At 39.7% G+C, this 27964-nt stretch overlaps 1 protein-coding gene across 1 annotated transcript; it reads left to right on the plus strand.

Annotated features, from left to right (window-relative positions):
* The first annotated feature begins 709 nt into the window (after nt 1–709).
* slc8a3 (solute carrier family 8 member 3) lies at nt 710–27939 on the plus strand. The gene is made up of 7 exons (XM_079472251.1): nt 710–1512; nt 7627–9480; nt 18452–18558; nt 25339–25463; nt 25579–25678; nt 26736–27008; nt 27230–27939. The coding sequence occupies exons 2-7, from the start codon at nt 7709–7711 to the stop codon at nt 27604–27606; spliced, it is 2754 nt and encodes a 917-aa protein (XP_079328377.1). The 5' UTR covers nt 710–1512; nt 7627–7708; the 3' UTR covers nt 27607–27939.
* The last annotated feature ends 25 nt before the right edge of the window (nt 27940–27964 follow it).

Below are 27964 nucleotides of genomic sequence, written 5' to 3' on the forward strand. Positions count from 1 at the left end.
TGATTATACCGGCCCACCCATCAATTGAGCACCACCTTACCTTTCAAACCTGCAGGTATGTGCTCTACAACATCAGGAAATTCAGTCCGTTCCTTTACCTTAACTCACTGCTCCAGGTACACATCCCCTCCCATCATCTTCTGTTTGAAAATGACATATTTGTTCCATCACAGCACAGGCACCAAAATGCTTGCAAAAACCCTTACTCGTTCAGTTCCCCTGTGGTGGAATGAACTGCCAGCCTCCACCCGAACTGCAGCTCAAAACAGCCTACCTGTTCCGCACTTATTTGACAAACCAATAACTGTCTGTCTTGTGTCTAAAAAACATATTGTTCATTCTCTCCTTTGCAGCTCCTCCCAGTAGCGTGGCTTTGTAAACTAACGGTACTGTTTAGCCTGTTTACAAACTGTTTATATGCTCTCCTACTTGTAGGTCGCTTTGGATAAAAGCGTCTGCCAAATGAATAAATGTAAAATGCTCTGCGCTAAAAAGGGATACTTTTGGCTACTAACTACAAATAATCACACCATTCGTGGTCACATGTGCCATTTTGCAGAGCACGCGCATCATCCGTACTCCAGATGTGATGTTACATGCACATGAATTATGGTGCATCTTTTCGGTCCCAGCTGATGCGGTGACGTAGACGCGTGTGTCCGCGTGCGCCCGGTGGAGGGTGTGTTTCCAAGGCGAAATCTGGAGAGTGGAGAAGGGAGGCGGAGATAGAGGGAAGAGGTGAGACGACTTTAATTCCCTGGATTTTCCATCACAAAATCGCCACCCTCCTGATGCGCGAAAACGAGCTTGCCGAAACTACATTTCCACAAATAAGCAAAAAGGTGCGAGATGCGGGCAGATGAGATGCACAGATGCTGATGGAAGGTTTCGCGTGCAGCGGTGCCCTTACACGCTTGGTCATGAAATGAAACGGGTCCGTTCGGTTGATAAAGAACCAACTTATTTCCTGCGCTATAACGTGTGACGGGGAGAGATAGAGAGAGAGAGATAGAGAGAGAGAGATAGAGAGAGAGAGAGAGAGAGAGAGAGAGAGAGAGAGAGAGAGAGAGGAGGGGGCGCGAGTGTTCGTTCGCCGCTGTTGCTTGGGGCTCACGAAAGAACCGATCACATGGATTCCACGGTACCATTTTTCAACAGGGCTTCGATCTGACCGCGCGCTGACAGCCCCGGTGATCGGCGCATCCATCAGACCAGCGTGAGGACACGGCGGCGAGGCGAGGGAAAGAGGCATCACTTCACCGGTTCCATCGATCTGCCGGAACTGGGCAGGCTCCGAGTCGAACGGTGCGTGCGTGTGTGTGCGCGCGTTTGAGGAGGGCGAAAGCGGCCCAGGGGTATTTCTGCCACCAAGGAGCAGCCAGCTGTACGCTTAACGGAGAGACGGCGAGACGCTCGGGAACGAAATCCTCAAAACATCCGATCTGACTGGAATGTTTCGCGTTGCGTGAAACAATTTAGGAGGAAATAATTGCCCATTTGCTCAGATCCCAGGTACGTACCCCGCGTGCGATCCGTTTGCGCGTCTCCATTGGCTAGTTAGCGTTAATTAGTGCAGTTTGAGGCTTTATTTAGGGGTAGTTGGGACGTAGCGGATTTTGCGTCGCTGAACGGTGGACGCGCTCTCAGTGGATGTGATCGACGTGACGTGTCTCCAAATTTGTATCGCAGGTCTCTGATCATTTTTACCATAATACCACACAAACGTTCAACAATCACTACCAGTTCCATTAATATGATTACAGATGTAACGACAAACGCGTTGTTTTAATATCAAAATATTTGAATATCTGATTTAGCCTGAGACTCTGATTTAGTCTGAGACAGATGGATCTGGATCATTTATCATGAGAAGTGTTGGTCTGGGCGGGGGTGAGATCAGATCATTTATGATTAGAGGCTCTTATTGGGGCACGTTTTTTTGACAGATCCTCCATTTGAACAGCAAATGTTCTTACGTGGGTATGTGTCTGAATGTCCCTTTATCCCCTGGACTCTGGCACCTTTCTGATGAGGACATTTCACTTTATTGGTAACAGAACAACTGGTACAGAGGCAGAAGGGCTGGTGAGATGGACAGATGGGTATTGATCAAGGATAGATTGCTTGTGTCACGTGCTGCATGCTCTTCATGTGCCTTTGTGGGTCCCTTTCCGACAGGTAAAGATATGTGATATTGCTGAGATATGTGATTAATTCAAGGACAGCTGACACCTGCCCCAATCTCTTACCCTCTGTTTATAACCCTATCAGGTGTCGCCCCAACTGGGCATTTCTTAAAATAGGGTGGGGGAGGTAGGGACCCGGCTCGTGTTTGTAGGTGTCTCTAGTTTGCCCCTTTCTCCTGTTACCCAGTGAGCACCTCTACTTTAGCAGGCCACAGAGATTTAGATCTCGGGGAATAGATACGCAGCTGGCAGCAAATGATCTGGCTCTGAAATCCTTGTGCTTTTGTTTGATATTAAGCTTGATTTTGTTTTACAGTGGCGACTGTGTGTGTGGGTGCGCGACAAAACCATATAAATATGGATATACACAGACATGACTGGCTTCCTGCAATTTCTTTCTCCAATGAACACACATACATTTGTTAGCTTATAGGTCTCATTAGTATGTTAATAAGCCTGTGTTCTTCATTGGCCTTGTGTGTGAATGTTTGTATTCCTTTCAATAGTCTGACGCGAGAAACTAAGATGCCTGGCAGCAGCAGTTGTCAACAGTTGCATACAAACAGATTTGCTGAGGGTTCCGGTATGCTTGCTGAAGTGTGATATACGAGGTGGAGAGGGGAGAATGCGGAGGAGTGAGGGGGAAAATTTCCAAATATACTTTTCTCACAATTTACAACAAGTGTGTGATCCGTATACTAGGGGGTGTTTGAAGTGGTACTGTTAAAGGAACAGTGCAGCCAGAAATGAAATGGAAGCTCTGTTGTAATTGATGTACCAAATGTCTTTTTAAACCTGGATAACTGCTCTCTTTCGGTTGCATTGGAACCCAAATGGAGTTATTTACAGCAGCTGCTTTATTCTACAGAATGCACATCCAGGATAAAGGGCTAAATTCGGTTAACCTAATTCGTACACCTTTATACATTTGAGACAAACCACAATTCACTTTCATTATGTGGATCAGGGCACAATTTGGTAGAAAGTCACATGTAAGGGTAGGTATGGAATTGAAAACCTTTTCTTTTAAGACACACAAGAAGTCCCTCTTAATTAAATACATCAAGGCAACCATTTGCTTTTGTGCCAATCGTTACAGGTGCCACTGAGGGACTTAAATGCGTGTTGAGATCCACATGATAGCATGAGCCTGCAACCCACAGGCATTCCATTGCCATGGGAACAGCTGAGGTGGTAGAAAGGTTGTTACCCAAGATTGGCTCATCACCTTGAAACACTGCCAATTATGAATCTTTTTGAGGTCTAACCTGATCCTGGTGTGACTTACATCCAAACCCACCATCGCTCTTTCAATTGCAAGTGGCTTTGGACAAAAGCATCTGCTAAATGAATGATTGTAAATGTATTTTACAATATAAACCACTCTTGATTCATACATTCTGTTTTACTAATGGCTCAGGAGTTTAACCAGTTGATGGGTTGCGTTTAGTAACCTCCACCCACAACCACATGCTTGACTAAAATGAACATAAGAAATACTGCACACTCACCTAGCTTTGGTTTCCCTGCCTCAAGATTATTTATGATACTAGTCTGGCTGACTCTGTGATCTGAGCTCAGTAAGGACACTTGTCTCTTGCCAAACACTACATAGGCCAACACGGAATAACATCTTAGAGATTTTAATAAGACACCCACAAAACACCACACAACATAAAAGACCCCATGACCTGGCTTGACAAGCACAGTTGCTTTCCGGTGGTCTATTGAAAATATAAGTCTGGACATACAGCTGCGGAAAGAAATTTAGGCAGCATTTCTAGATGTATTGTAGCTATTCCTGTCTAGTGTTCGTTGAATTTCAACTAAATCAAACCTCAGGAGTGACAAAGTCATCCAACATCATTGTGAAAGACTGACAGCATGACAACGAAAAAATAAAACTGTGATAAAAATATTTGTTTTACTTTTCATTAAAAAAATCAATTGTGTTAGTAGTTCACAGAATGAAACAAAATGATAAATTTACCTGAAAACATGTACTATAAATAGTACATTTTCAAACCAGGAAAACGGTATCAGCCAATAGCTTCATTTTTAACTCAAACAGACACCAAAAATGTGTAAAGAATAATTGCACACACATCAAAGTGAAGGGTTAAAGGAGAAATATGTAATTTAAAGAATCGTCCTGCCACTCTTTTCCCAACCTTCCTCCATGTGGACTTTCTGAGCAAAACAAGCCGTATAAGAGTGTGTGTGTCTGTTCTACTGTATTTTTAGTGCATTATGCACTATTTTAGCTTTTTTATGCAGGCATTGGCTCCGTGCTGAGACAGTGAAAGAAACTTTGTGTGTGTGTTGTGTCCTCTCTGTCAGCACTCTGCTGTCTCATGGGTGTATTTGGAATAATGTATAAGATCTTTTTCATGTTCTGAAGTGTGTTTACTTTCCTCCAGGAGACACATACACACAGAAGTCCTGCTACTTTAGAGTACTGTAGAATCAAATTGTGGTTTTATTAGATAGTGCTTTTGGAGGGTCATATTGGGATTACATTTTTACACACACGCACACGCACACGCACACGCACACGCACACGCACACACACACACACACACACACACACACACACACACACACACACACACACACACACACACACACACACTGAGTCTGTCCGCAGAGCAGAAGATCTCCTGGGGTCTCCTGTGTGGGTATGTAGGGGATCTTTCTTTCTTTCACACACCAGAACACCTTGATTTTAGACTTAGCACCTTATTATCACTGCATTATTAGATAGAGACACCTGAACAAAAGCTTTAACAATTCTTTTTTTTTAAATAAAACATTGAGTTCAAAGGTTTTGGGATAACGTTTGAGCAACGTATCAGATAGAACAAGGTCAAACAGGAAAACGTTTTCAGCAACAGCATCTGGAATATGGCGGTTGACTTGGATTGATCTGATTGGTCATTTTATTGTTGTCACGTGCATGCTGTACAAATGGAGTAATATGAGATCAATTCCATGATTTCCATGCAGTTAATTGCCTGTTGTGATTAATCTTAATATTGTTAAACATCTTTGTGTCGTAGTTCTTTGTCCAATTTACATCTTTTATTGTTTTTCGCAACGTCAGAGTGAGAAAAGCTGTGATCCAGTGATCAGATTCTCTAAGATTTCTCAAATGAGCAGGTACAAACCCACAATAGGCCCCTGATGACACGCACACCCTCTTTCAATCTTTGTAGGATTTTATGAGCATGAGTTTAGAGTCATAAAAATATTCCTGTCCCACACATTCCAGTGTGTTGCTATGGTAACAAGTGCTGACTCCACGGATAAGACTGATCTTTAGCTTCAGACACTCAGCAGCTATTCAGATGCTACGCAGTGCCACCTCAGATCACACACAAACTCTGAGAAGAGTTACATTTCTCATTTTTAGATGTTGTGTGTGTAAAACCTTTTAAATCTCATGGAGTTGTATGGTATTTGTCGCTAATGCCAATCCCATTCATGTCTGTATTATTTTTAGGTGTACAGTATTGTAGCATTGCTTTTGATGTTAAACCGTTATCTATTACAACAGGTTGTGTTGTGATGATGGGAGGTGGTTCTCGATTGTTCAAATCTTCATTCAGAGTCAGAATGCAAAGCATCTTCGGTAGAGCAAAGGCTGTGACTCTAAACCACTTTCTCTTCCCTTCTGTTATTCTGTGTCTTTCTTTTGTATTTGTGGTAGTAGAAATAGAGTAGTACGGCTGCTCAAGGCTTTAGGCAAAGCTCTTTTGCTTTACAAAACAGTTTTTCCTCATTAGCACTTCTGTTTCTATGCTGCTGTTTACTTTCAGCCAAGTGCGAGCGGAGAGTGTGTGTGAGCGTGCGGGAGTATGCATGTGTGACGGTGTGTGTGAGTGTGAGAATGTTTATTTTGGGTTTATTGGGTGTTTGATCACGAAACAAAGTCAAATTGATCCATAAACCTTAGTGGTGTGATTGTGATTGTGTTTGGGTTCTTAAAGAAAGAATGGACGATATTTGAAAACACTGAATGGAATTGCATTCACTACCCCTCTGCACTCTTTTGTCAAATTGTGTTGAACTGAGCAATATATGGTCACAGCTAGCACAGGTACGTCTGTAAGACGTTTGCTAAAGATCAGGAAAACATTGGCTGTTTAAAAACATCTCAGTATGTATCTTATACATGAACTATATGCACTTGTGTATTGGGTTTATTATTTTTTAATATTTACGTACAGTATTCATGTGGAATGTTATATGTATGCAAAATGTATATTGACCCACATAATTCCATTCAAACCTAAATGTATTCAGTTTGACATTTCTCACATTGTCACAGTTTATTCACTATAGTGAATCTTAATAAAATATGACAAGAACTCAGAGAATAACAGTGTCAGAACAAATTCATCTTGATAATGTCCGATAACTTTAATAGAAAGTTATATAATGCATAGATTAGGCTGAATAGTGGTCAGCTGTTAAATTGAAGTATACAATAAGATAATAGAAATTTAGGGCAACCAATTAACAAGCAATGCAAAATTTTGTTCAGTCTGTGGTGTAAAAAGTTAGCATTAGCAATTCAAGAATAAACGCTTATGCAAAACATAGTCAGTACATCGTGTCTGAATAATTTGGTCCCAAAGTTTTATCAATTCTACTGGAAGTCGACTATATGAAGAATTGTTAGGAAAATATGTCACAGTTTACTTTATTTTGCTATCCTCACTTACATAAACGAACTACAGTGTCCTGCTGCCACTAGTAAAAGAAATACAAAATTATATCTGGTGTCTAAATAAATTTTGGTTAGACTGAAATTTCGTAAGTTATCTGTTAAAAAGTATAAATTCAATGAAATGCGTTTACACTTTTAACAGGTATTGTCTGTTTACGGAGAATTTATAGTTCTTTAGAAAAGAGCAAACATAACACAAGTACACCACCTCCAACTCCATGTGGATTTACCAGATCTGCACCCACACACACCTCCACGCACACTGGCCCCAACTAATGCAGTGTATTTAAAATGTAATGACATAATGTTTGTCCTTATTAGTTAATTATGTCCATCTCTCTGGGATAACCCCGCAGAGACAATCACATGTTTCATTACACAATAGACCCACACACACGCTGCACTTGTTCTGTTATTGATTATTTCTCTGTTCAATGCGTCATTTCGGACATTGCTTATTCCGGCAACATTCACACCTGCTGAGTGAGGCCTTTTGGCTTTTTGCTGTGTGGACCTTCACTGTTTTACCATAAGATACCACATACACACACCGCTCACAAATATAACAAAGGGTAATGGCTTTATTTGCAGAATTCTCAGATGAGCTTGCTTTGCACTGCTCATAAGAATGTATAAAACTGTATATTTTATACATATTTAGTTTGCTTGCTTTTTCACTAAATCGTTCTCGTTTCTCCTCTCTTACAGGTGGCACGTGGTACCAAAGATAGCCCCGTGCTGGATTCCAGAGGGATAGCTAGACAGCACAGACCCTTGAGGTGAAGGGTGCATGGATTGCTTAAGGACAAAGACACATGCCTACTTCTGGTTGGGCGTGGTCTCTGTGGCAACAGTTTTCCTCTGCGCAGAGGCCGGAGCCACGCCAAGCCCAGCCCCCCATAACAACATCACATGTACTGATAAGACAGAACGGTGCCAACCTGGCATCATCTTACCCATCTGGTACCCCGAGGACCCCTCCATGGGTGACAAGATCGCCAGGGTAATTGTGTACTTTGTGGCGATGATCTACATGTTCCTCGGGGTTTCGATTATTGCAGATCGCTTCATGGCTGCCATTGAGGTCATTACCTCTCAGGAAAAAGAAATCATCATCAAACGTCCCAACGGCGAGACGATGACCACGACAATCCGAGTGTGGAACGAGACTGTGTCCAACCTGACGCTCATGGCATTGGGCTCCTCCACCCCCGAGATCATGCTCTCCGTCATTGAGATATGCGGACACGAGTTCCATGCTGGTGAGCTCGGCCCAGCCACCATCGTAGGCAGTGCTGCGTTCAACATGTTCGTGATCATTGGCCTGTGCGTGTTGGTGATCCCCGAAGGTGAGGTTCGGAAGGTGAAGCACCTGCGTGTTTTTTTTGTGACGGCAGCGTGGAGCGTGTTCGCCTACATCTGGCTCTACATGATCCTGGCTGTGTTCTCTCCCAACGTAGTGCAGGTGTGGGAAGGTCTGCTCACCCTGGCCTTCTTCCCCATCTGTGTCACTTTAGCTTGGGTGGCTGACCGTCGCCTGCTCTTCTACAAGTTCATGCACAAGAAATATCGCACAGACAAGCACCGTGGTGTTATCATCGAGACGGAGGGTGACCGTTCCAAAGGCATCGAAATGGACGGAAAGATGATGAATTCACATTTTGTAGACGGAGGAGCTGCCAGTAACTTGATCGGTCTGATCGAGGGGAAGGAGGTGGACGAGTCTCGCAGAGATATGATCCGTATCCTGAAGGACCTGAAGCAGAAACACCCAGAGAAGGAACTGGACCAGCTGGTGGAGATGGCCAACTATTACGCACTGTCACACCAACAGAAAAGCAGGGCATTTTACCGTATCCAGGCCACGAGGATGATGACAGGGGCCGGGAACATTCTTAAGAAGCATGTGGCAGAGCAGGCCAAACGTAGCACAAGCGTCCAAGAAATTCATGTTGAGGAACCCGAAGAGTTTGTGTCCCGCATTGTGTTCGAACCCGCTGTTTACCAGTGTCTAGAGAACTGCGGTGCTGTTCTGCTCACAGTAGAGCGTAAGGGTGGCGACATCAGCAAGACAATCTATGTGGATTATAAAACAGAGGACGGCTCAGCAAACGCTGGCGCGGACTATGAGTTTACAGAAGGCTCCGTGGTGTTCAAACCTGGCGAGATCGTCAAAGAGATCGCTGTTGGCATTATCGATGACGACATCTTTGAGGAGGATGAGCATTTCTTTGTGAGGCTCAGTAACGTTCGTGTACTGGAGACCGAGGACGAGGTGCTGTCACCCAGCAGCCTGCCGTACCCAATGGCCTTGATTGGATTCCCTGCTGTCGCCGCGGTTACCATCCTTGATGATGACCATGCGGGCATCTTCACCTTTGAAAGTGAGTCGATGCATGTGAGTGAGAGCGTGGGCATCATGGAGGTGAAAGTGTTGCGGACATCAGGTGCCAGAGGAACAGTCATCATTCCATTTCGTACTGTCGAGGGACTTGCAAAGGGTGGAGGAGAGGACTTTGAGGACGCATACGGAGAACTTGAGTTTAAAAACGACGAGACCTGGTAAATATGCTTTCCTTCAAATATGTGTTTTTTTAGCGTGAAAGGAAATAATAGTTTGCCCAAAACATTTAAATTCTCTGTTCTTGTAACCTTCATTTACATTTTGGAAATTGAATATAGTCATCTTGGCTGTCAAGCTCCAAAAACAGCCCCCAAAACAAAAGCAAGTTATTGTATAACAGGCTTGAAATACAGACAGATATTAAAATTTACACATTTTTCGTTGCTGTTCTTCATATAAAGGTTCACATGAGTGTGGGTAGATAATGACAGAAATTTATGTTTGGGTAAACTATTCCTTGAGGGTTGTCTTAAATTGAGGTTTTAGGTCCAGATTCATGAATTTTGAGTTGGTGTCAGTTGCTGTGGTGTCCGGTCACGTGATGCTTCGCTGCAGTGACAGTTGTGAAAGGGCACATGTACAGTGTACAGCCGAAAGCTGTGAAGCTTTGTTTCTTGCTGCTTGTTTTTGTCTGGCTGTTAATAATCTGAAGTGACAGACAGCAGTCAGGATGGCCGATCTCTGCTTGTTTACGATCAGAGGAATAATATGGTTTCATAACTAAAATACTTGTATACACACAAGCAAGATCCAAAACAGCATGTGGATGGTAATTGTCAGTGAAACGGGCATTAGCATTGTTGGTTTGTTAAAATTGAAATAGTGTTTCACTCAGTTTTCATTTTAGTTGTAAAAACAGTAACATGCAATTTAATCAACGTGACATAAATACATTGCTCTCTTTAACACACACACACACACACACAAAGGGGGCGTGTCTGAGGTTTCTTTCTGGAATGTTGAACGTTTAATTAATCCAGTTCATTCATATGAGGATTGAGATGAGATCCAGTAATATAGTAACAGAAACATGTGGAGTGTTGGTCCAGTTGGTTCAGTAAGAATTCTTTGCACCCCATCCTCTGCAGTCCGTATGTTGCTCGAGATGTCAGGATGGTGTTCAACTGTATCAAACAACTGCTACTAGTATTACAAGTAATAGATGTTTCAGTTTTTTTATTTACTAGCAGGATATTTTTGAAGAATATTCTCTTGCAGATGGAATTAGAATAAAACATGCATGGAAAATTACATTTAAGACATTTTGATAGTGATATACACAGCTGGAAATGGGAATTGGGGAACACGAGGGGACTAGTCCAGGGTGAGAATTTAGAAGATTGTAGAAAGAGAGAATGTAAAGGATTTCCATTTTTCTTAGAAATAGCCAACAAACATTTTCTGCATCTGAAGATAAAAAAATATATATATTTAAAATGGTCCCTTCACTGGGAATAAAAAAAATGATCCGAGAGCTGGTCATGTAAAATAATATTATTAAAAAGTATTTAACACAGTCAATTATGTAAAATATTTGGGAAATGTGTTGAAATACATTGTGATATTTCATTTGTTAGAAAGTATCTATTTGAAATATTTGTGATTTAGTAAATTTCCTTTATATGGAATTTTTTTATATCTGAAGTGTAATGCTTTTTAAAATATCATAAATATCAGGAAACGCCATGGAAATTAATCGGACAAAAAGTCAGAGAACCCTAACGTATATACTAACTTGTGTATATATATATATATATATATATATATATATATATATATATATATATATGTTTATTCAATATATATCCTCTCTTTCACTTATTTTTTGAATGTGTGTAAGTTTAAAAGTGCATGTGCAAAACTGAAATGCAAACTCTTTATGTGTGAATGTGTGTGTGTCGGTCGGGGATCTCCTTCTAGGCTGGTGCTTGCTATATTCCCATGATGCTGCAGCACGATGCACCAGAATGCACCAGGAACCAATGCTCTCTCTCTTACTCTTTTTCTCTTACACACACATTTTCTCTTGCGTTCATTTTAGAGCTACGGGACTATCTTTCTGTCCCAGTTTTTAAGATGCTGTAGGCATAAATTTATTATACAGCTTATGTTCTTTGTTAATTTTGTTGTTTTTGAGTAAAAATACTTTATTTGAGTTATTGTACTTTTTTTATAGACCAGCTTGCAAGACGCCACTGATCCAAAAGAACTTCCCGTTTTTTGTTTTTCGGTATGTATTTTACATACAGTATATAATTAAGTCTTTGTTTATTTGACTCTTCTTTTGTAGTGTTAAAACTGGAATTTATAATTTTGAGTTGGTGTAGTTTGGAAGTAGCTGTAACTTAGTCACTCTAGTTCACTTACTGTGTATCTTGTGGAATCTTTGCATTTCCATACATCAGAACCTAAAGCATTAACGTGTTTCTAAAACCATCTGTCTACTGCCAGCTCTGTTTCTTGTTTTACATGCAAAGAGGATGCTTACATATGCAGTAAAAACCATCCTTTTAATTAAAAAGGTCAGTGAAAATAGTCATAATAAATTATGACTGTCTTTGTCACAACAATTACTTTAAATTTAAGCAGACTTTAGGGAGAAAACGTAAACAATGAAAATGTTTTGTAGGTCAGCAGAAAGAGATTCTAATCCTCCTCTGATAGTCCTCTAATTCTTTGTTTTCCCCTTGCTCGCTTCTCTGAACTTTCCAATCTTTTTTGAAAGTCTGCAGTTAATGCGGTGCTCCATAGCACAATGAATCATTTAGATAAGTAAACATTAGTAATTAATTAGTAGGTGCTTGAACAGAATACGCTTTGATGTGTTTCGATTTCAGCATAGACAACAACTTGCTCGAGACATTTTAGCAGGCAAAACATTGTGTTTGGAGATATTGTGCTTCTGTTCAGAATAAGAAATACTGTGTTTGTTTGTTTGTGTGAGAGTACTCTTGTTGTACTGCATCCACTGTAGACATCGGCTTGAACATCTTAGCAACTACAGTGAAAAAAAACATAGAGAGAGAGAACGAGACAGAGAAAGAGAGATAGAGAGAGAGAGGAGGAGGAGCAGATGAGGAGAACTGATTAAATAATGAATTGAGCTCTAAATAAGATGAATACATGAATACATGATTAAGGATAAAATGATATGATGAAAGGGGAAAAATAAAGGATTCAATCAAAATCTTCTGAAAACATTTTCTTAATTAGTTAATTAGTTAGTTCTTAATTATAAGATCAATTTACTTAATCTACATACAGTCTTGAAGTTGTTTCCTGGATTTCCCACAAACGCCACTAAATGTAGTTAGTGTCTTTAGTCTTGAGATAACTTCATAGGTAACAAAAGACACAGATAACTACAAAACTACAAAAAAAATCTTTTTCTTGTCATTTTGATGAGGCAAAAACCAGTGAGGTGAAGACGTGAGTTGAAGAAGGTTCTTCTGTTCTCAGGAGGAAGCCTCTGGTTTAATGGCTGGAGTGTGTGATGGTCCCCAATAAGAGCTGTATGGTGGCACGCTGTGTGAAAGTGTGTGTATCCTTGGGGCGGCAATTCACTCTGTAGGAGTTTAAATTCAGTTTGATCCCAGCTCACTCTTTAACTGTCTTTGGACAGGACTAGTTTACCCTGAGGAAGTTAGTTAAGTGTGTGTTCTCACACAACCTCTTTTAAAAATGACTGCGCAAATTGCCTACTGTTTCTCTGCAAACTCACGGCTCTAGTGGATAGAATCCAATATGGTAAGAAATGTGCTATTTTTAACGTTTTTCATGTCTTTGTAGATATCATTAACCATGATCCACCTTAAATACTGTTAACAGTCATTGTGAGATTTATCCTGGGTCACAGTCAAGACAAGAGCATAGCCCCCATTCATTGAGTGTCTTACCACCGAGCCATTGTAATTAACATACGCAGAGAAAGTGCTGTGGAGCCCCGTGGTATTCCTTTTCTGATCTTGAGACAGTTGGTCTGAACACTGGCAGTAACATTACAGAGGGAGACCGATCGATGAAATAATTACAGCGCCATCTGATCGTGAAACAGGTTCCCATCGGTGACTCTGTCGACAGTGGTTTTCCACTGAGACAATGCTGATAAAGTACATGCTTGTAACGGTCACTCTGCTGGTTTGACGATTTGTCTAATCGCACCATTTGTGCAATGGAACAACTTTGTGGCATCCAGAAATGTTGCATTCTGAAATGTATTTCAATATTTTTTGCCTTGCTAAAATCTGTTATAGAGCATTTTTTAACCAAAAGCCATTGCATTAATTGCCAGTATACTTGAAATGTGTATTACATTTAGACATATGTTTATTATACAGTATATGTACATAATATAATATACCAAATTAAGAAAACCTTTCAAAATGATTTTCAGTTTTTTTAAGTGTGTATGTGTTTAGGTAATATGGACATATTTGTTTAATTCTGTGAACTACTTACAATATTTCTCCTAAATTTCTAATAAAAATATTGTTTCTATTTGCATTTATTTGGGAAAGTTGATAATCTTTTATGCGATAACCATTTTCACGTGTCTTGTCAAGGTGTCAGTCTTTCATCCTCCTGAATGGGTTTGCTTTTGTTGAAATTCAACAGACAATAGACTGGAATGGCCACAATACATCTAGAAATGTTGATTAAATGAAAATCTGGCTGAAAATATACAGTATATATGACTGTATTGTGAATATTTAGAATATCACCCTGCTCTAAACACGTAGCCAGACATGTGTCAAGTATCACCCTCTCCATCCCATGAGCAGTTCCCATGGTGACGGGGGGCTGTGGGTTGCAGGTTAATCAGAGGGTAATGGTGTGGCCTCTTATAGTTCAGTAAAGACATGTCCCCATCAAAGTCTCGCAGACAAGGGGTTCAGCATCACACTAGCAGCTAGCTAAGCAGGTTTTAAGCGCCACTAGCGCTAACTACCCTGGGGTACGAGGTTACGGTTTGTTGTTAATACCCTCCAATGGACTGTTGCCTGAGGTTAGCTCCAGGAAACAACGTTAACAAGACTAAATTATCTAGTGTAGACAGTCTCGCGCATTCTTACCGGCCACTCAAGAAGAGCGTACAGGAAGAGAGAAAGAGAAAGTGAGGAAATACAGGATAAAATATCGGGCTGGAAAGTATGTGTATGCAGCCAAAGCTTTGCTCCTTTTCAGCTAAAGGAAGCTTTGTCTTCTTGGCAACCACAGAGAACACGAGCTTGCAGGCATGTGTGTGTGTGTGTGTGTGCATGTGTGTTTCTGTTGAGTCAAATTAGTCTGTGAACGTGTATCTCTGGTTTTGTGTGTATTTGCCCATCAGTGCAGACATGCATGCGCTCGCACAAACACAGGCGTATACTCACGCAAATGCACACTTTTTACTGCAGGGTTTATTTTTAGCACGTGTCTCTTATATAATCAGGGTGACACTGGGGAGAATACAAACCCTCTCTCTCTTTGTCTCTATCTCTCTCCTTCATTTCCTCCTTACTCTTCATTTGTGTGTGTGTGTGTGTGTGTGTGTTGTAGGCAGATGCGCCTGCAGCTCAGAATTACTGAATATAGACGCTGCAATAGCACGACTAATAACACCTCACAAACACACTTTGGTCAGTATCACCTTATTTGTGCATCTGAAAGCATACACACACATGCACATACTGTGGCCAGATGACTGTGAATCGATAGCTATGTTTGGAATGGCATACTACGTACTATTTTTAAAATAGCGTGCGGTATACTGTGCCCTGTTTATGACTTTTCTGTATGGATGGAATACCCTAGCAAGTACATTTTACGATATGTGCAGATATAACCAGCACACTGCATTGAATATAGTATCCCACATTGCCAAGTGCTCAGCTTGACCTTTTATGTTCAGTGGGACCAATTACCCTGAAGCTATAGCGAACGTAGTATATACTCTGTAGTATGCAGAAAGCAGGACACTAGTTGGCTTATTCCATTTGGCACAAAACCCATAGTGGAGTTGTGTCTTTTAATTTCTTTTTTTCTACCTGATCTAATTTTTTTCCTCTTTGTATCTCTTGCTCTTACTCTATTTTTAATCGTTACAGATGTGATCATGTTTATGTTTACTAAAAGTAAAAGTAGTTCACTGCGTCTCAAAATATTTTCGATTTATACGAATATAGCATTAGGATAACCTAACAATGTGATTCTGGTGGCAAACAGTCCGTCTGTTTAAATATAATGTGAACTTTCTGCATGATATTACACAATCATATCTAATCAGAAAATATTTGATGTTTAATTTACTTAATTAATAAAATAAAATAAATAATATTAACTGTGTGTGGACAGACTTTGAGTGCTCATCTTGTTAAATGGATTAACATGGAATCTTTTACAAGCCAATAATGCATCACATCTGTGTGAGCAGCTTTATACACTGCGAATGCATGTCAGTCTTGTTGTCTGTGAGTATTATGTGATGCAAAATATTTAGTATGAAAATTGCATAATACCAACAACACTCTTAAATCCTTTCTATCACATCTGATGTAAAGTGTCTTCTGTGGAAGTATCAGGCGGCATTAAACAGATGTTCAGACCCATTGAGATGTCTTTAGATCTGTCTTAAAGAAAATGTTGTGACCTTTGTTTAAGTGGGCAGCAGCACTAGAGTCGATGGAAATCACAAAACCTCAAACCTCTTCAATGATGACAGACACTGTTGAGGTTGAATTGATGTTTGTTGTGGTTTTGGCATTTCAGCTCGCTGTGTGCTGTTGCTGTTTTCATGCACCTTTAAATAGAATTCAGATTTCCACTTCAACAGGTTTCTCAGCAGGTGTGTTTGTAAGTGGGAGGAACCTGTTGAAATCTGTGAACATGTTGGCGGTGCAATTTTTACGGGTTTTGATTACGTTATGAACAATGGAGGGGGAGTGAAGACTGATGAAGCTCATAGACTGCAGATCTTGGTTATCATTCAGCTAAAAACATGGAGGTTGAAAGTTAAATTATGAATTCAGCTGCAAGTTTTGGAATAAAAGACCGAAATCAAGCTCATTTGGGATAATTCACACAAAAATGTTGGGTATCCAATTTAGAGGCAAACCCTAGTGTGAGTAAATAATGACTACATCTTCATTTTGGGTCAACTAAACCGAAACATGTACATGTGTATAGCATGATTCGGATTTGAGATGCTCAGTGCAAGTGCAACGTTTAGGTCCATTTGCGGGCAGTCCCGGCTCACTGGAGCTTTGAGCAGGTCAGAGAAAAGCCAGAAGCTAAAGAGAGGGATGCCACCACAACAGCAGTGATTTTTTACTCTATACGGAAAAAAAAGTTTTGTTGTTCTAAGGGCACACACACACGTGACTTGATTTTTTTTGGGACCTCAATGAACAATGTAGCTCAGGCAAAGATATGTCACGTTTGCTTTGTTTCCTCTTTATTCACTGGTACTGTAAGCATTATCTATTTAGAGCAAATTACCCCCCGGGAATCTCTAAAGCTGTACGTTAAAAATAGTATTCTAAAATGTTATTTTATGATTCATGTTAATATTGTACGCCTCATCTCATATTCTATGTGAAATACTTATCGTTTTACACATCACTGATGTGGTAGACAACATCACATTAACACTTGTCACATAAAAACATGAGACAGAACACACTTTTGACTTGGGTACATGAAACACAAGGAATATGAGGAATACATTTATCCTGGCATCAAGACAAGAAGTTACCAAACATGGCAACAAAATCAACATTAACATTGTAAATAAATCTGGCAAACAGTCAAATCATGTAAGTGTATTCATTATGCATGCCCCAGTGCATACTTTGAAACGGGCAAATGGGACTGAACCGGATGTTTCCCTATTTTAACTATAAGAACGACTTAAAGGGACAGTTCACCCAAAAGAATTCTCATGCTTGAGTTATTACAAATCTGTATACATTTATTTGTTCTGATGAACACAAAGAAAGATATTTGGAAGAATGCTAACAACCAAACCATAGTAGGAAAATTACAAAGGTAGGCAGAAGTGCTGCACAACTGTTTGCTTTCCTACATTCTATCAGTTGTTAAAGATACAGTGAATCAAACCATGTCTGTTTTTCCGATGAGTGAGTAAGGAGAGAGAGAGAGAGGACATTTTGGTATAATGTGTCCACTAATAGAAGAGAATCAGGGCAGAGAAGAACAGAATGACACCATGAATATGTCTTATTGAAAGACATATTAGAGCGACCAGAGGGGATGTGTGAGTCTGAGGACAGCTGTACTGTGAGCAACTGATCCGAATGATGGGAGGGGCTGCAACAAGTAACACACACACGCGCTCAAATACTCTCATTTAAACACATATGAAACAGGTGTTACTTACAGTCACCAAAAAACCAGGTCAACATCCATCACATGCCGAGTTATAAATACACACACACATGCCGAGAACATTGACAAAGTGACAGAGTGCTCGATAGAGACCCGGATGTTGCTGATCAAAGGTGTTAAGAAGTGAATCGTCATGTAGTGCAATGAGCAAATTCACACAGTCCACAGGGTCCGGGGGTCTGATTTACCTGAACCCCATTTAAGGGGTCAAGGTTTGTCTGGTTTGTATGGCCTAATTTACCCCTGCTGGTAGATCCCATAATCACACCATCTGGTTTTAAACTGCATCTTTATCGTTATGAAATAATAAAATATCAACTGTGTGTACTATTATATGTTTATAAGTGAGCGTGTTTAAATCACATGTAGTGAGAACCTGCATATGAGACATGATTATTGAAATTTGTGATGAACATGGTTTGGGTTTATATATATATATATATATTATGGTAAATATTGTTACAACAATACATTACTCAATAAACAGGTATTAAGTGGTTAAATGGTCTAGGTCCACTCCCCCTTCCATGGGTTCTCATATCTTTTTCTGTAAATAACAGAGTTCTTTAAACTCTTATACCATATTCTTGCAGATACTCCTCTGTCAGCATATATGACTGATGCAACATCTATTGTAATGAATCTGTAAAAAATGATATACTGTGTTTGCATGACCTGTTTGACCTCTGACCTCATGACAGCCTGTTGACCCCTCACCTCTGACATTGTTCCTCTTTTTTTCAGTAAAACTATACAGGTCAAAGTTATTGATGATGAGGAATATGAAAAAAACAAAAGCTTCTACCTGGAGCTGGCAGAACCACGCATGGTGGATATGAGCCTGCAGAAAGGTACAAACACACAAACTCGCACAATGTTGTCTTTTTCTCCTCATCGTTTCATCTCATTTACAGTCATTTAGTGGTTCATGGTCAGAGTTGTGGTCATATGACCATCATCCTTTGTTTTATTTATGCATTTTATTCTCTGTTTTACATTGTTTTCGTGGAGTTTTTCACGGGTGGCAGTGAGTGTTGTTGTGATACAGGATTGACCGTACAGTAAACAAAAATCTAGCTAAACCAGATTTAAGGCATCAAATCAAATTTATTATTGTTATATTTATTGATTGTTTGATATATAAAACATGAGGATCGCAAAAGTTTCAGATTTCAGTCTTTTTACAAGCAAGTAAATAAGAACTGTGCTTGCATTTCTATTACTATAATAACAGCTGCTCGGGGGTGTGGCCAAAATGTCTGATGAATGAACTGATTCACCTTAAAGGGACTCCAACCACATGAATCCAAGACTCGCAGGTCACAGGTCTAAAACTGTTTCATCAACAATTCACACAAGAAATGGTTTGATGTTTTTGTAACGCTTTAAAAATGGCAACATTTCACTTTTTGTCTTGCAGCTGTTACACAGCTTCCTCAAATGTGTTGAAACAATTGTTTGGGAAACTAAACAAACTACATAGCTTTTTCTCAGGCTTCTTTCAGTGAGTTTCTATAAACATTGACCTAAACGCCAGTGATTCTTAAAGTGTACAACCACACACACAGTAGCAGCCTCAGATAGTCACGTGTGTCTTTCAATATCCCTTCATAAATCAGGCAGACTCGGTCAATGCTACCAACACCCACACCACAGCACTGCGCTACAGTACAATTTGTGTAAGTGTATGTGTGTGTGTGTGTGTTTGCATGTATGCATGTGTCCTTGTCCTAGTATTGTACCCTTCAGAAAGAATGAGAAATGAAGAACAGCTGGTCCTCTCGGTTTGCCTTCCCATCTTGCATGGACAACATAGAACAGCTCATCTATTTACAAACCTACCTGAGCTCAAAAATCAATGCTTGCTTTGTTTAAAACTCAGGTAAGCTACCGACTGTCTACATTGAGTTGAATGTAGCGTCAAGCGTAACTTATTAGGAATGCCTGATTGTACATAGGCAGGAACTCCTGGAGTCATATACTGTAAATTGCATTTTGCAGGCAAAACGCGTAAGGAGACTCGACTTACAATTGAATTCAATATTCAAATATTAAAGTATTTTTACTGTCAAGTACATTTTCAAGTGTTAACATACTTTTTAATCCACTACATTTTATAAATACATTTTACAGGTCCAATGTGTAATTTTGGGAAAATCTATTGAAAGAAAGAAATATACATACATGTGTCTTCAGGGGTGTATAAAGACCTTACATAATGAAGCGTTATGTTTTTATTACTGTACATCAGAATGAGCTATTTCCATCCACATAGACTGCGGTCCCATTATATGGAATTCGCCATGTTGTTTCTACAGTAGCCATAAACAGACAAACTGCTCTACAGAGTGCGTTTCAAAAATCTTCTTCGTCAAAGAAGCAAAAGCATGACAACATCTTAGTTCTGTGTCCAGGGCCGTATCGAGAGAATTTGGGGCCCCCTGAAAAAATATTGATGTGGGCCCCCACCGCCTTCCAACTAATAGAGGGACATTTTATATCAAGTTTTATATCATATCACTTTGATGTAGTAGATTTACAACTAACACAAAATGTATTATAATGTTGTTGTAAACCCTTTCTTAAAAGTTAAATATTTATAAATGTTATATGAATTTTTTTACAAAACAGGTGATTTATAGTATAACTGTTGGATTTTGTGAGATACCTGCGCAGTGGGGGACCCTAGAATTTTCACTAGAGGTCTACACAGGTCCAAAAATGTGGACCCGAACCCAAAGAGACCCCACTATTATTTTAAAGTTAGACCCAAACCCGGCCAGAAAGACAGACCCTGGACCCTAACAGCACAAATTCCACAGCAAATTGCTCAGAAACATACTTTCTCACTTTTCCTCAAGTATTTTCCCAAAACCTTTTTTTGAGTAAAAGTAAGAAAATACTAGATTTGGAATGTACTTAAAACATATTAGAATGTATTAATGAAATGTAATTGGAGTAAAAATGATGACACATACTTCATACTGTGGCGAAGTATATTTTTTCCAAAATAAAAACACTAATAAGGTAGACTAACTTAAAAAAAATATTTGAGGACTGTCCACCTGAATACGTGCAATGTGAAATGAATGGACATAAAACTTATATTCATAAATATAAAGCACTAAAATATGGGATTTTTTATTTGCTATTTTTTATTAACTATTTATTTGAATAACTATTTTTATAAATTATTTTCTCAGTATTTTTCAGTATTGAATGAAATAAACATCTATTAATAATCGACATTACTATTGCCTGGCAGCTATCCCGTATCCACCTTATTTTTGGCGTAAATGTGGGTGCCGCCATCTTTGAGCTGTTTGTGTTTAGACTTCCGGTGTGCCACTATAGCTAATGGCAGTCGTATTGTAAATGAGACAAGTGTGCTGTTTTGACTGGCTAGAACCCAGTTACATGTCTGAATCTGGATGTTGCGCACCCTATGATCTTCATCCGTTATTCATTATTTTAGCCTACTGGATGTCCTATTTCCTGGACAAGTTCAAATGTAGCTGTTGGCATTTTTATATGTATTTAGCAGATCAAAACTTAACAGACTAAAGCATTGGATCGCAGTTGCGTGACTAAGATAACAGTTACAGGACATTACATTCTCATTAATTTGTTAGACGCTTTCATCCAAATGACATTTAACATTTTGTCAACACTCTAAACAGTACTGATAGCCTAGTTTACCAGGCCATGTTACTACTAATCTTCAAATGATATATCAGGCCACTTCATCCTCCCACTGTGTAGGAATGTTTGCTCCACTTTGACTGGGATTCACATCTGCCTTTTAAAAATACGAATTCGTGGTCTATGTCATGTACAAATTTCGACAGACTTTCCCACTGTGCTGGTAACTTATGCCTCTGTGCTTTTATTGTTGCGCATCTAAGACCCGTCAACTCCGAAAGAACAAGTGAAATAATTTAATATATATTATATATCAGGCCACTTCATCCTCCCACTGTGTAAATTTATATTTATATTTATTCATTTGGCAGACGCTTTTATCCAAAGCGACTTACAAGTAGTTTTATACAGTGGCACATTACTGCAGAGCAATCAGGGCTAAGGTGCCTTGCTCAAGGGCCCTTCAGTCATGACCTGCTGGCACTGAGATTAGAACCGGCAACCTTCTGATCACAAGCCCAACGCTCTTACCATTAATGGTGTTTTGAGCGTGCTCCCGCGACACCACTTCTATTGTTTTCCACTTGCCGGCTAATAAAACAGAAGTTTCAAGACAAAAAGGATGTACGTCACATCATTTACTTACGCATTCAAAAATAATGTAGATAATCTTTTTCGTTTTTCTCCTAGCATGTTGCAGTGCATTGTGTAGTTGTTGCAGTGCTTCTCTGTGAAGGATGTTGTGTCCTCTTATTTGCATTTACAGTATAAATTGGTGACAGCCATGTTTAGCCATAGAACAAACCGCGACTTTGAAACGTTAAACAGTTAATTTGTCAATAAGCAGACAGTAGAAGTTAAACACCACTGTAGAGCAGCAGCCTCTGTGCAGACAGATAAAACATGGTGTCAGATGTGTTGAAGGAGCTTTTGAAACCAAGCCTGTAATAGGAGATACATCCCCTCAGATGCATCAGAACACAACTTACAAACCGCTGATGTTGTGCTGTCGCTGCAGAATATGTCGGAGCAGTCGTAGGATCTAAAGCAACATTCCACACTTTATGCGTCTAAATAGGGAGGCGCTTAGTTTGCTGCCGAACTCTCTTATCCTCCATGTATGGAGGTAGACACCGTTATGAAGAAGGGATGAGACGGTTAAAGTATAAGACGGGTGAGGAGACAGAGACAGGCTGGAGATGGCAAAGGCACCTGAGGATAAAGGTGAGACATGTGCAAAGAGAGATCAGAACTGGAAAGTGAATTTCAAGATTGCCAAAGCTAGATAAAATATGACCTCCCTCGTATGTATGTATGTTTCAGAGAGAGATCTCTCTCTTTACAGATGTGTTTACAGAACGAAAACAGCTGCGAATGAGCCAACGACAAGGAAGTGTTTGTCTGAGTATCGACACCCGCATCCCACAATTCCATTACCTCATGCAGAACGCAATAAGGAGAGAGCAGTCTGGAAACCGTTGCCAGGGCACCATCAGCACTGTTGCTGATGTGCCATAGATTTACATTGAGCTGTTTAATTTGAAGCTTCCAGGAAAGAATAGTGAGAGAGAACGTCACAATATGTAGCAAATAGATGTTGTTCAGATTAAATTAGTTTCTTTGTCAATTTGTCACATCATGTGTGTGTGTTATCATGAAGCCCGGAGCTGGCGATATGGCACAAATTACAGGTTAATAATCTGCTTAGACTCCTCCACCCTACTCACAGACACATTCAAGCATAAATTATGGGCTTCTTATTTACAAATCCAGCTTCTCATTATGGCTCTGTATTTTCTTCGCAACACGCACACACACTTAATCAAAGCTTCTTTGTTCACCATCTCATTCATCCCTAGCGAAAGAAAATTGCCTCGCTGATTACTGAACTATTAAAGTCTTTGTGTAAGCACACACGAGCACGCACACACACACACACACACACACACACACACAGATTTGGTAAGACAATAATAGAATAGTATTTCTCAAGTCCTGACATGCAGTAAGTTTGTGTGTGCATCTAATAAATGTATTTAACAATATTTTATTCAAATTCTGAATGCTAAGGAGCATAAAGTCCAGCATAAAACAATAGAAGTGAATGGAAAATCATGCTAAATGTGTTTTTGTGTCTTGAGGGGCTGTTTATAAAAACTGTCCTTGACTGTTGCTACAGCAATCAAACCTCTCCGTGCGACATCCACACTCACCGTGTAAATAATCAGCCCTGTTTTTATGGCTCACCACATCTTTGTTCTATCGCTTTTAAAATGCCACCACGACACTCTTGTTGCAATGGGCAACCACATGCTCAAGCGCTCTGGATTAGCCCACACTATCACATTTTATCACATCTGCACGGTCACACCTGTCGCACCTGTCCGGCTCGGAGACTCTGGGTAGGGTGACGAAATGCCACGGGCTGGGAATATTTTTATTTGTGTTATCTGAGTAAATAAATCCTATTCAACATCTCACTGCTTTGTGAACTCCCTCCACATTTATCTGTCTTATCATGTTTTCTTCATGTCATTTCATTTTTTTCTTCTCCACACCCAGCTCTGTTATTAGCTGATGGTAAGTTTAAGTGTGAGTGTGTTGGTTTTGTATGTGGAATAAAGTGCACAGTTTGCTTTGGATTGCAGGGTTTTGGTTTGTTGGTGGTGTGTGTGTGGAAGTTAATCTGTTAAACTGTTGCTCTACAGTGCAATTTACACTTGACAATTTACTCCAATGCTACCAATTGACCGAAAAAATGTAATTCTAACATTATTTATTAATCTTTTGTTGTTCTTAACCAATATTCTGTTATTTTTCTGTGTAAAACAAAGATTTTTGAAGGAAATACAATAAGAATTTATAGGACTATAGTGGTTAAAAACCGTAAAGAACCATATAGTATAAGTATTTAGTATGACTTGTGAGGTATATCCTTAGCCTTTTGAGACCATGTGCATAACAACATATGGGCTTGGAACAATATGAGTCTACAGCATGACAGGATTTTGTTTTTATCGTGGGTTTGCATGTATTCCTTTCCTCTTTTAACACTCACTAAATTGTGATATTTGGCTTTGTTCATGAAAAACGACCAAAACAAACCATAGTACACATTCATAGAAACATTCTTAAAGATTAGGTTACACACACAGTTTCTGCAAATCAAATATTTATCCTGAGTACCTATACGGTATTGCATACTTCGTATCTCCGAAGAGTATTTCGTTTATCAAATTTATAAAATAGAGATACATCTGTACGATTATTTCCGTAAAAAGACGAGATACCAGGAGGCGTGCAGGGGGGGATTGGAACGAGCACACAATACATCATCGCATTGATTCAGTATAAGTTCATGTTGTTTACATTATGGATGTAGATTTTCCAGGAGAATTGGCCAATAAGGGACTAAGAACCCTTGTTACGAAACTTGAATCCACGTTCGAAAAAACTTTCCGATACTTCTACGAACCCTGGTGGAGTGAATCGAGCACAGAGATAATACGTCATACGTTTTTTTTCTTCGTTTTTTGACAAGTTGACCATGTCAAGCATGAGAAGCCAGCACGTTTAACAGTGTAACGATGTCAGACTGCATGAAACACTGTGTTACCTTAAATATTATAATATTGCATTGATCATGAATGATTTTACAAACGATTTACATCTAATTTCGTTCTGCTTGTGCTTCATGCATGAGTACAAATTTACATGAAATTATATGATCACTTTAGAAATATTCTAAATAATTACTTAAAGTATAGAAATCAACTACCAAGCCCTTTTAAAAAGGACAAAAGTTTCCTTGTGCATTGTTCTCGAATGCACAAATGATTACAGAATGCATGGGTGTGTTAGTGTAAATTCATCTTTGCTCTTTCCTCATTCTTACTTGATCAATGTTTTCTTTTCTTTGTATTTGTTTAAAATTTTTGCACTAATACAACACACTTACTTCAATCTCTGTCTCTCTTGATCTCTCTTAGATATCGCTGACAGGAAGTTGTCATCTGAGGAAGAGGAAGCAAGAAGAATAGCAGAGATGGGGAAGCCTGTATTGGGCGAGCATCCAAAGATAGAGATCATCATTGAGGAGTCGTATGAGTTTAAGGTGCCGGTTAAAAAGACGGACATCTAATGTCACTGCAGTCTTAGGTGTTAATAAAAAGACTTATGCTTACTTTCAGTGTTAAAATAATGTTTTTTTTCATGTGTGTGTGCTGCAGAGTACAGTAGATAAGCTTATTAAGAAGACTAACTTGGCTTTGGTCGTGGGCACAAATTCCTGGAGAGAACAATTCATGGAGGCTATAACTGTCAGTGCAGGTGATTACCAACACTAAACAACACCGAAAACTCAACAGATCACTGTGCACCACTGCTCAACATGCTAGCTAAAACAATAACGCCATACCATACACAGCAAAACAGAATAAATCACCATTGAGCACAAGACTACACAAAATCTCCACAACATCACAACTGTAGAAAAGTAAGTGTTTGGTTTATCACCAAAACAGAAATTCCCCTTAAAGTGATAGTTCACCAAAAAAAGGAATTTTCTGTCATCATTTACTTTTATCCTATCAAAAGACTTTCTTCTGCAGAACACAAAAGAAGATATTTTGAAGAATGTTGGTAGCGGAACAACGGCAGTACACATTGACCAATGTTCTCTAGGGTTTAAAAGCTAAAATGTTTTTTTTTTTTTGTGTTAATCATTCAGCTAAATTTTATTTATAAACTGAGCTGTATGTTCTCTGAATTGTCTATTTGGAAGTGAAAAGTTTTTTTCTATTGTAAACACTAATGTAACAAAATTGTGTTACATCAAATTGCTTTCTGGTGTGTACATTTGGAGTACTGTCGAAATATTAACAGCTTATTAAGTTAAATGTAAAGCTGGCTTTGTTCAGTTGTTTAAAGGCAGAATGCGTGATTCAATCATGATCCCACCCTCCATGCGAATTGCCTTCCAAAGCCACGCCTCCTCCAAAACACCAATACATATACATTGTCATCGAAGCACGTACATACCTGTCCTAAATAAACCATGGTATCGTCGTTCATACCCTTTTCCTCCGGGAGCTGTCTCCATCGTGTAAAAGCTTTTTTTTCTGGTCCTTCGCCTTTCACAGACGACATATAAATATATAAATACAAAAAAATATTTCACCACTATACTTCTTGATTGCTATCACGATGTGAAGAGATGTCCAACCAACATGACAAACATTCTGCCTTTAATGTGGCTGATAAACAATACTAAAATATTATTTTCTTCTTTATTATTTATTTTATCTTCCAATCTTCTCTCTGTTCTGTTATTCCCTCTTTTTTTGCTTCTTTCTTTCCTTCACTCTTTCTTTCTCACTTATATCAGGAGATGAGGACGAGGATGAGGGAGGAGAAGAACGGCTGCCATCTTGTTTTGACTATGTCATGCACTTCCTGACTGTGTTCTGGAAGGTTCTGTTCGCCTGTGTACCGCCCACGGACTACTGGAATGGTTGGGCATGTTTTTTTGTTTCCATAATCATCATCGGTCTCTTGACAGCTGTGATTGGGGACCTGGCCAGTCATTTTGGCTGCACTATTGGCCTGAAGGACTCGGTCACTGCTGTGGTGTTTGTAGCCTTGGGAACATCTGTCCCCGGTGAGTGTATGCTTTTATTTGCCTTTTTATTGTTTTATATAGATCACATTTTTAACTATAATAAAATTTTGTATGTTTGTTTTCTACCCTATTGTCTTTTGCCTGTTTTTGCTTCGATTCAACTTAAAAATAACAAACAAAGCTGGTTTGTTGTCATCTCCAATACACATTCAGTTCACCAACCTTACAAGTGCTTAACTTTTCTCTCTCTCTCATTTCAGATACCTTTGCCAGTAAAGTTGCAGCTGTGCAGGACACATACGCAGACGCATCCATCGGTAACGTGACCGGTAGCAATGCCGTGAACGTTTTCCTTGGAATCGGAGTGGCCTGGTCGGTGGCTGCCATCTACTGGCACATGCAGGGTCGTGCGTTTGAGGTGCAGGCAGGTTCCCTGGCGTTTTCTGTCACTCTCTTCACCATCTTTGCCTTCTTGGCGGTGAGTGTCCTGCTGTACCGGCGCAGGCCTCACATCGGCGGAGAGCTGGGGGGCCCGCGTGGGCACCGCATCCTCACAGCCCTCTTTCTCTTCAGCCTGTGGTTTCTCTACATCCTCTTTTCCAGTCTGGAGGCTTACTGTCATATAGAGGGCTTCTGAAGAGAACACTTGGGGGGGGGCTAGGAAGGGTTTGTGGGGAAATGGAGAGAGAGATGGACACAAACAAACTTAAGCTCACACACGACAGAATAAAAGCTACGGACTGATACAAAAGGTTGCTATGGTTTTATCAGTAAAGGAATTGTGGTATGGAGGAAGAGGAGATTCATTCTTCAGGTCTCTTCATCCTGAGGATAATTGAAAGAAGTGTAAAGCATTAGATCTGAGCTCCCTTGGGGTGGGACAGTCTTAACCTGGAGTCTGAGCTTTTCACAGTCTATATTTTTCTCAACAAATGCTGAGAACGACTTTTTTCTAATGAAGTATTTTGGGAAAAAAAGACACAAAAAAACAACAA

The sequence above is a fragment of the Barbatula barbatula genome, assembly GCF_947034865.1.
Source record: "Barbatula barbatula genome assembly, chromosome: 14".
Lineage (NCBI taxonomy): Eukaryota > Metazoa > Chordata > Actinopteri > Cypriniformes > Nemacheilidae > Barbatula > Barbatula barbatula.

Excerpts from the sequence above, each read along its gene's own strand:
- slc8a3 (XM_079472251.1), top strand. The coding sequence starts at position 7,709 with ATGGATTGCTTAAGGACAAAGACACATGCCTACTTCTGGTTGGGCGTG. Across the intron at positions 25,679-26,735 it reads GGCTATAACTGTCAGTGCAG|GAGATGAGGACGAGGATGAG; the intron begins GTGATTACCAAC and ends CACTTATATCAG. Across the intron at positions 27,009-27,229 it reads CTTGGGAACATCTGTCCCCG|ATACCTTTGCCAGTAAAGTT; the intron begins GTGAGTGTATGC and ends CTCTCATTTCAG.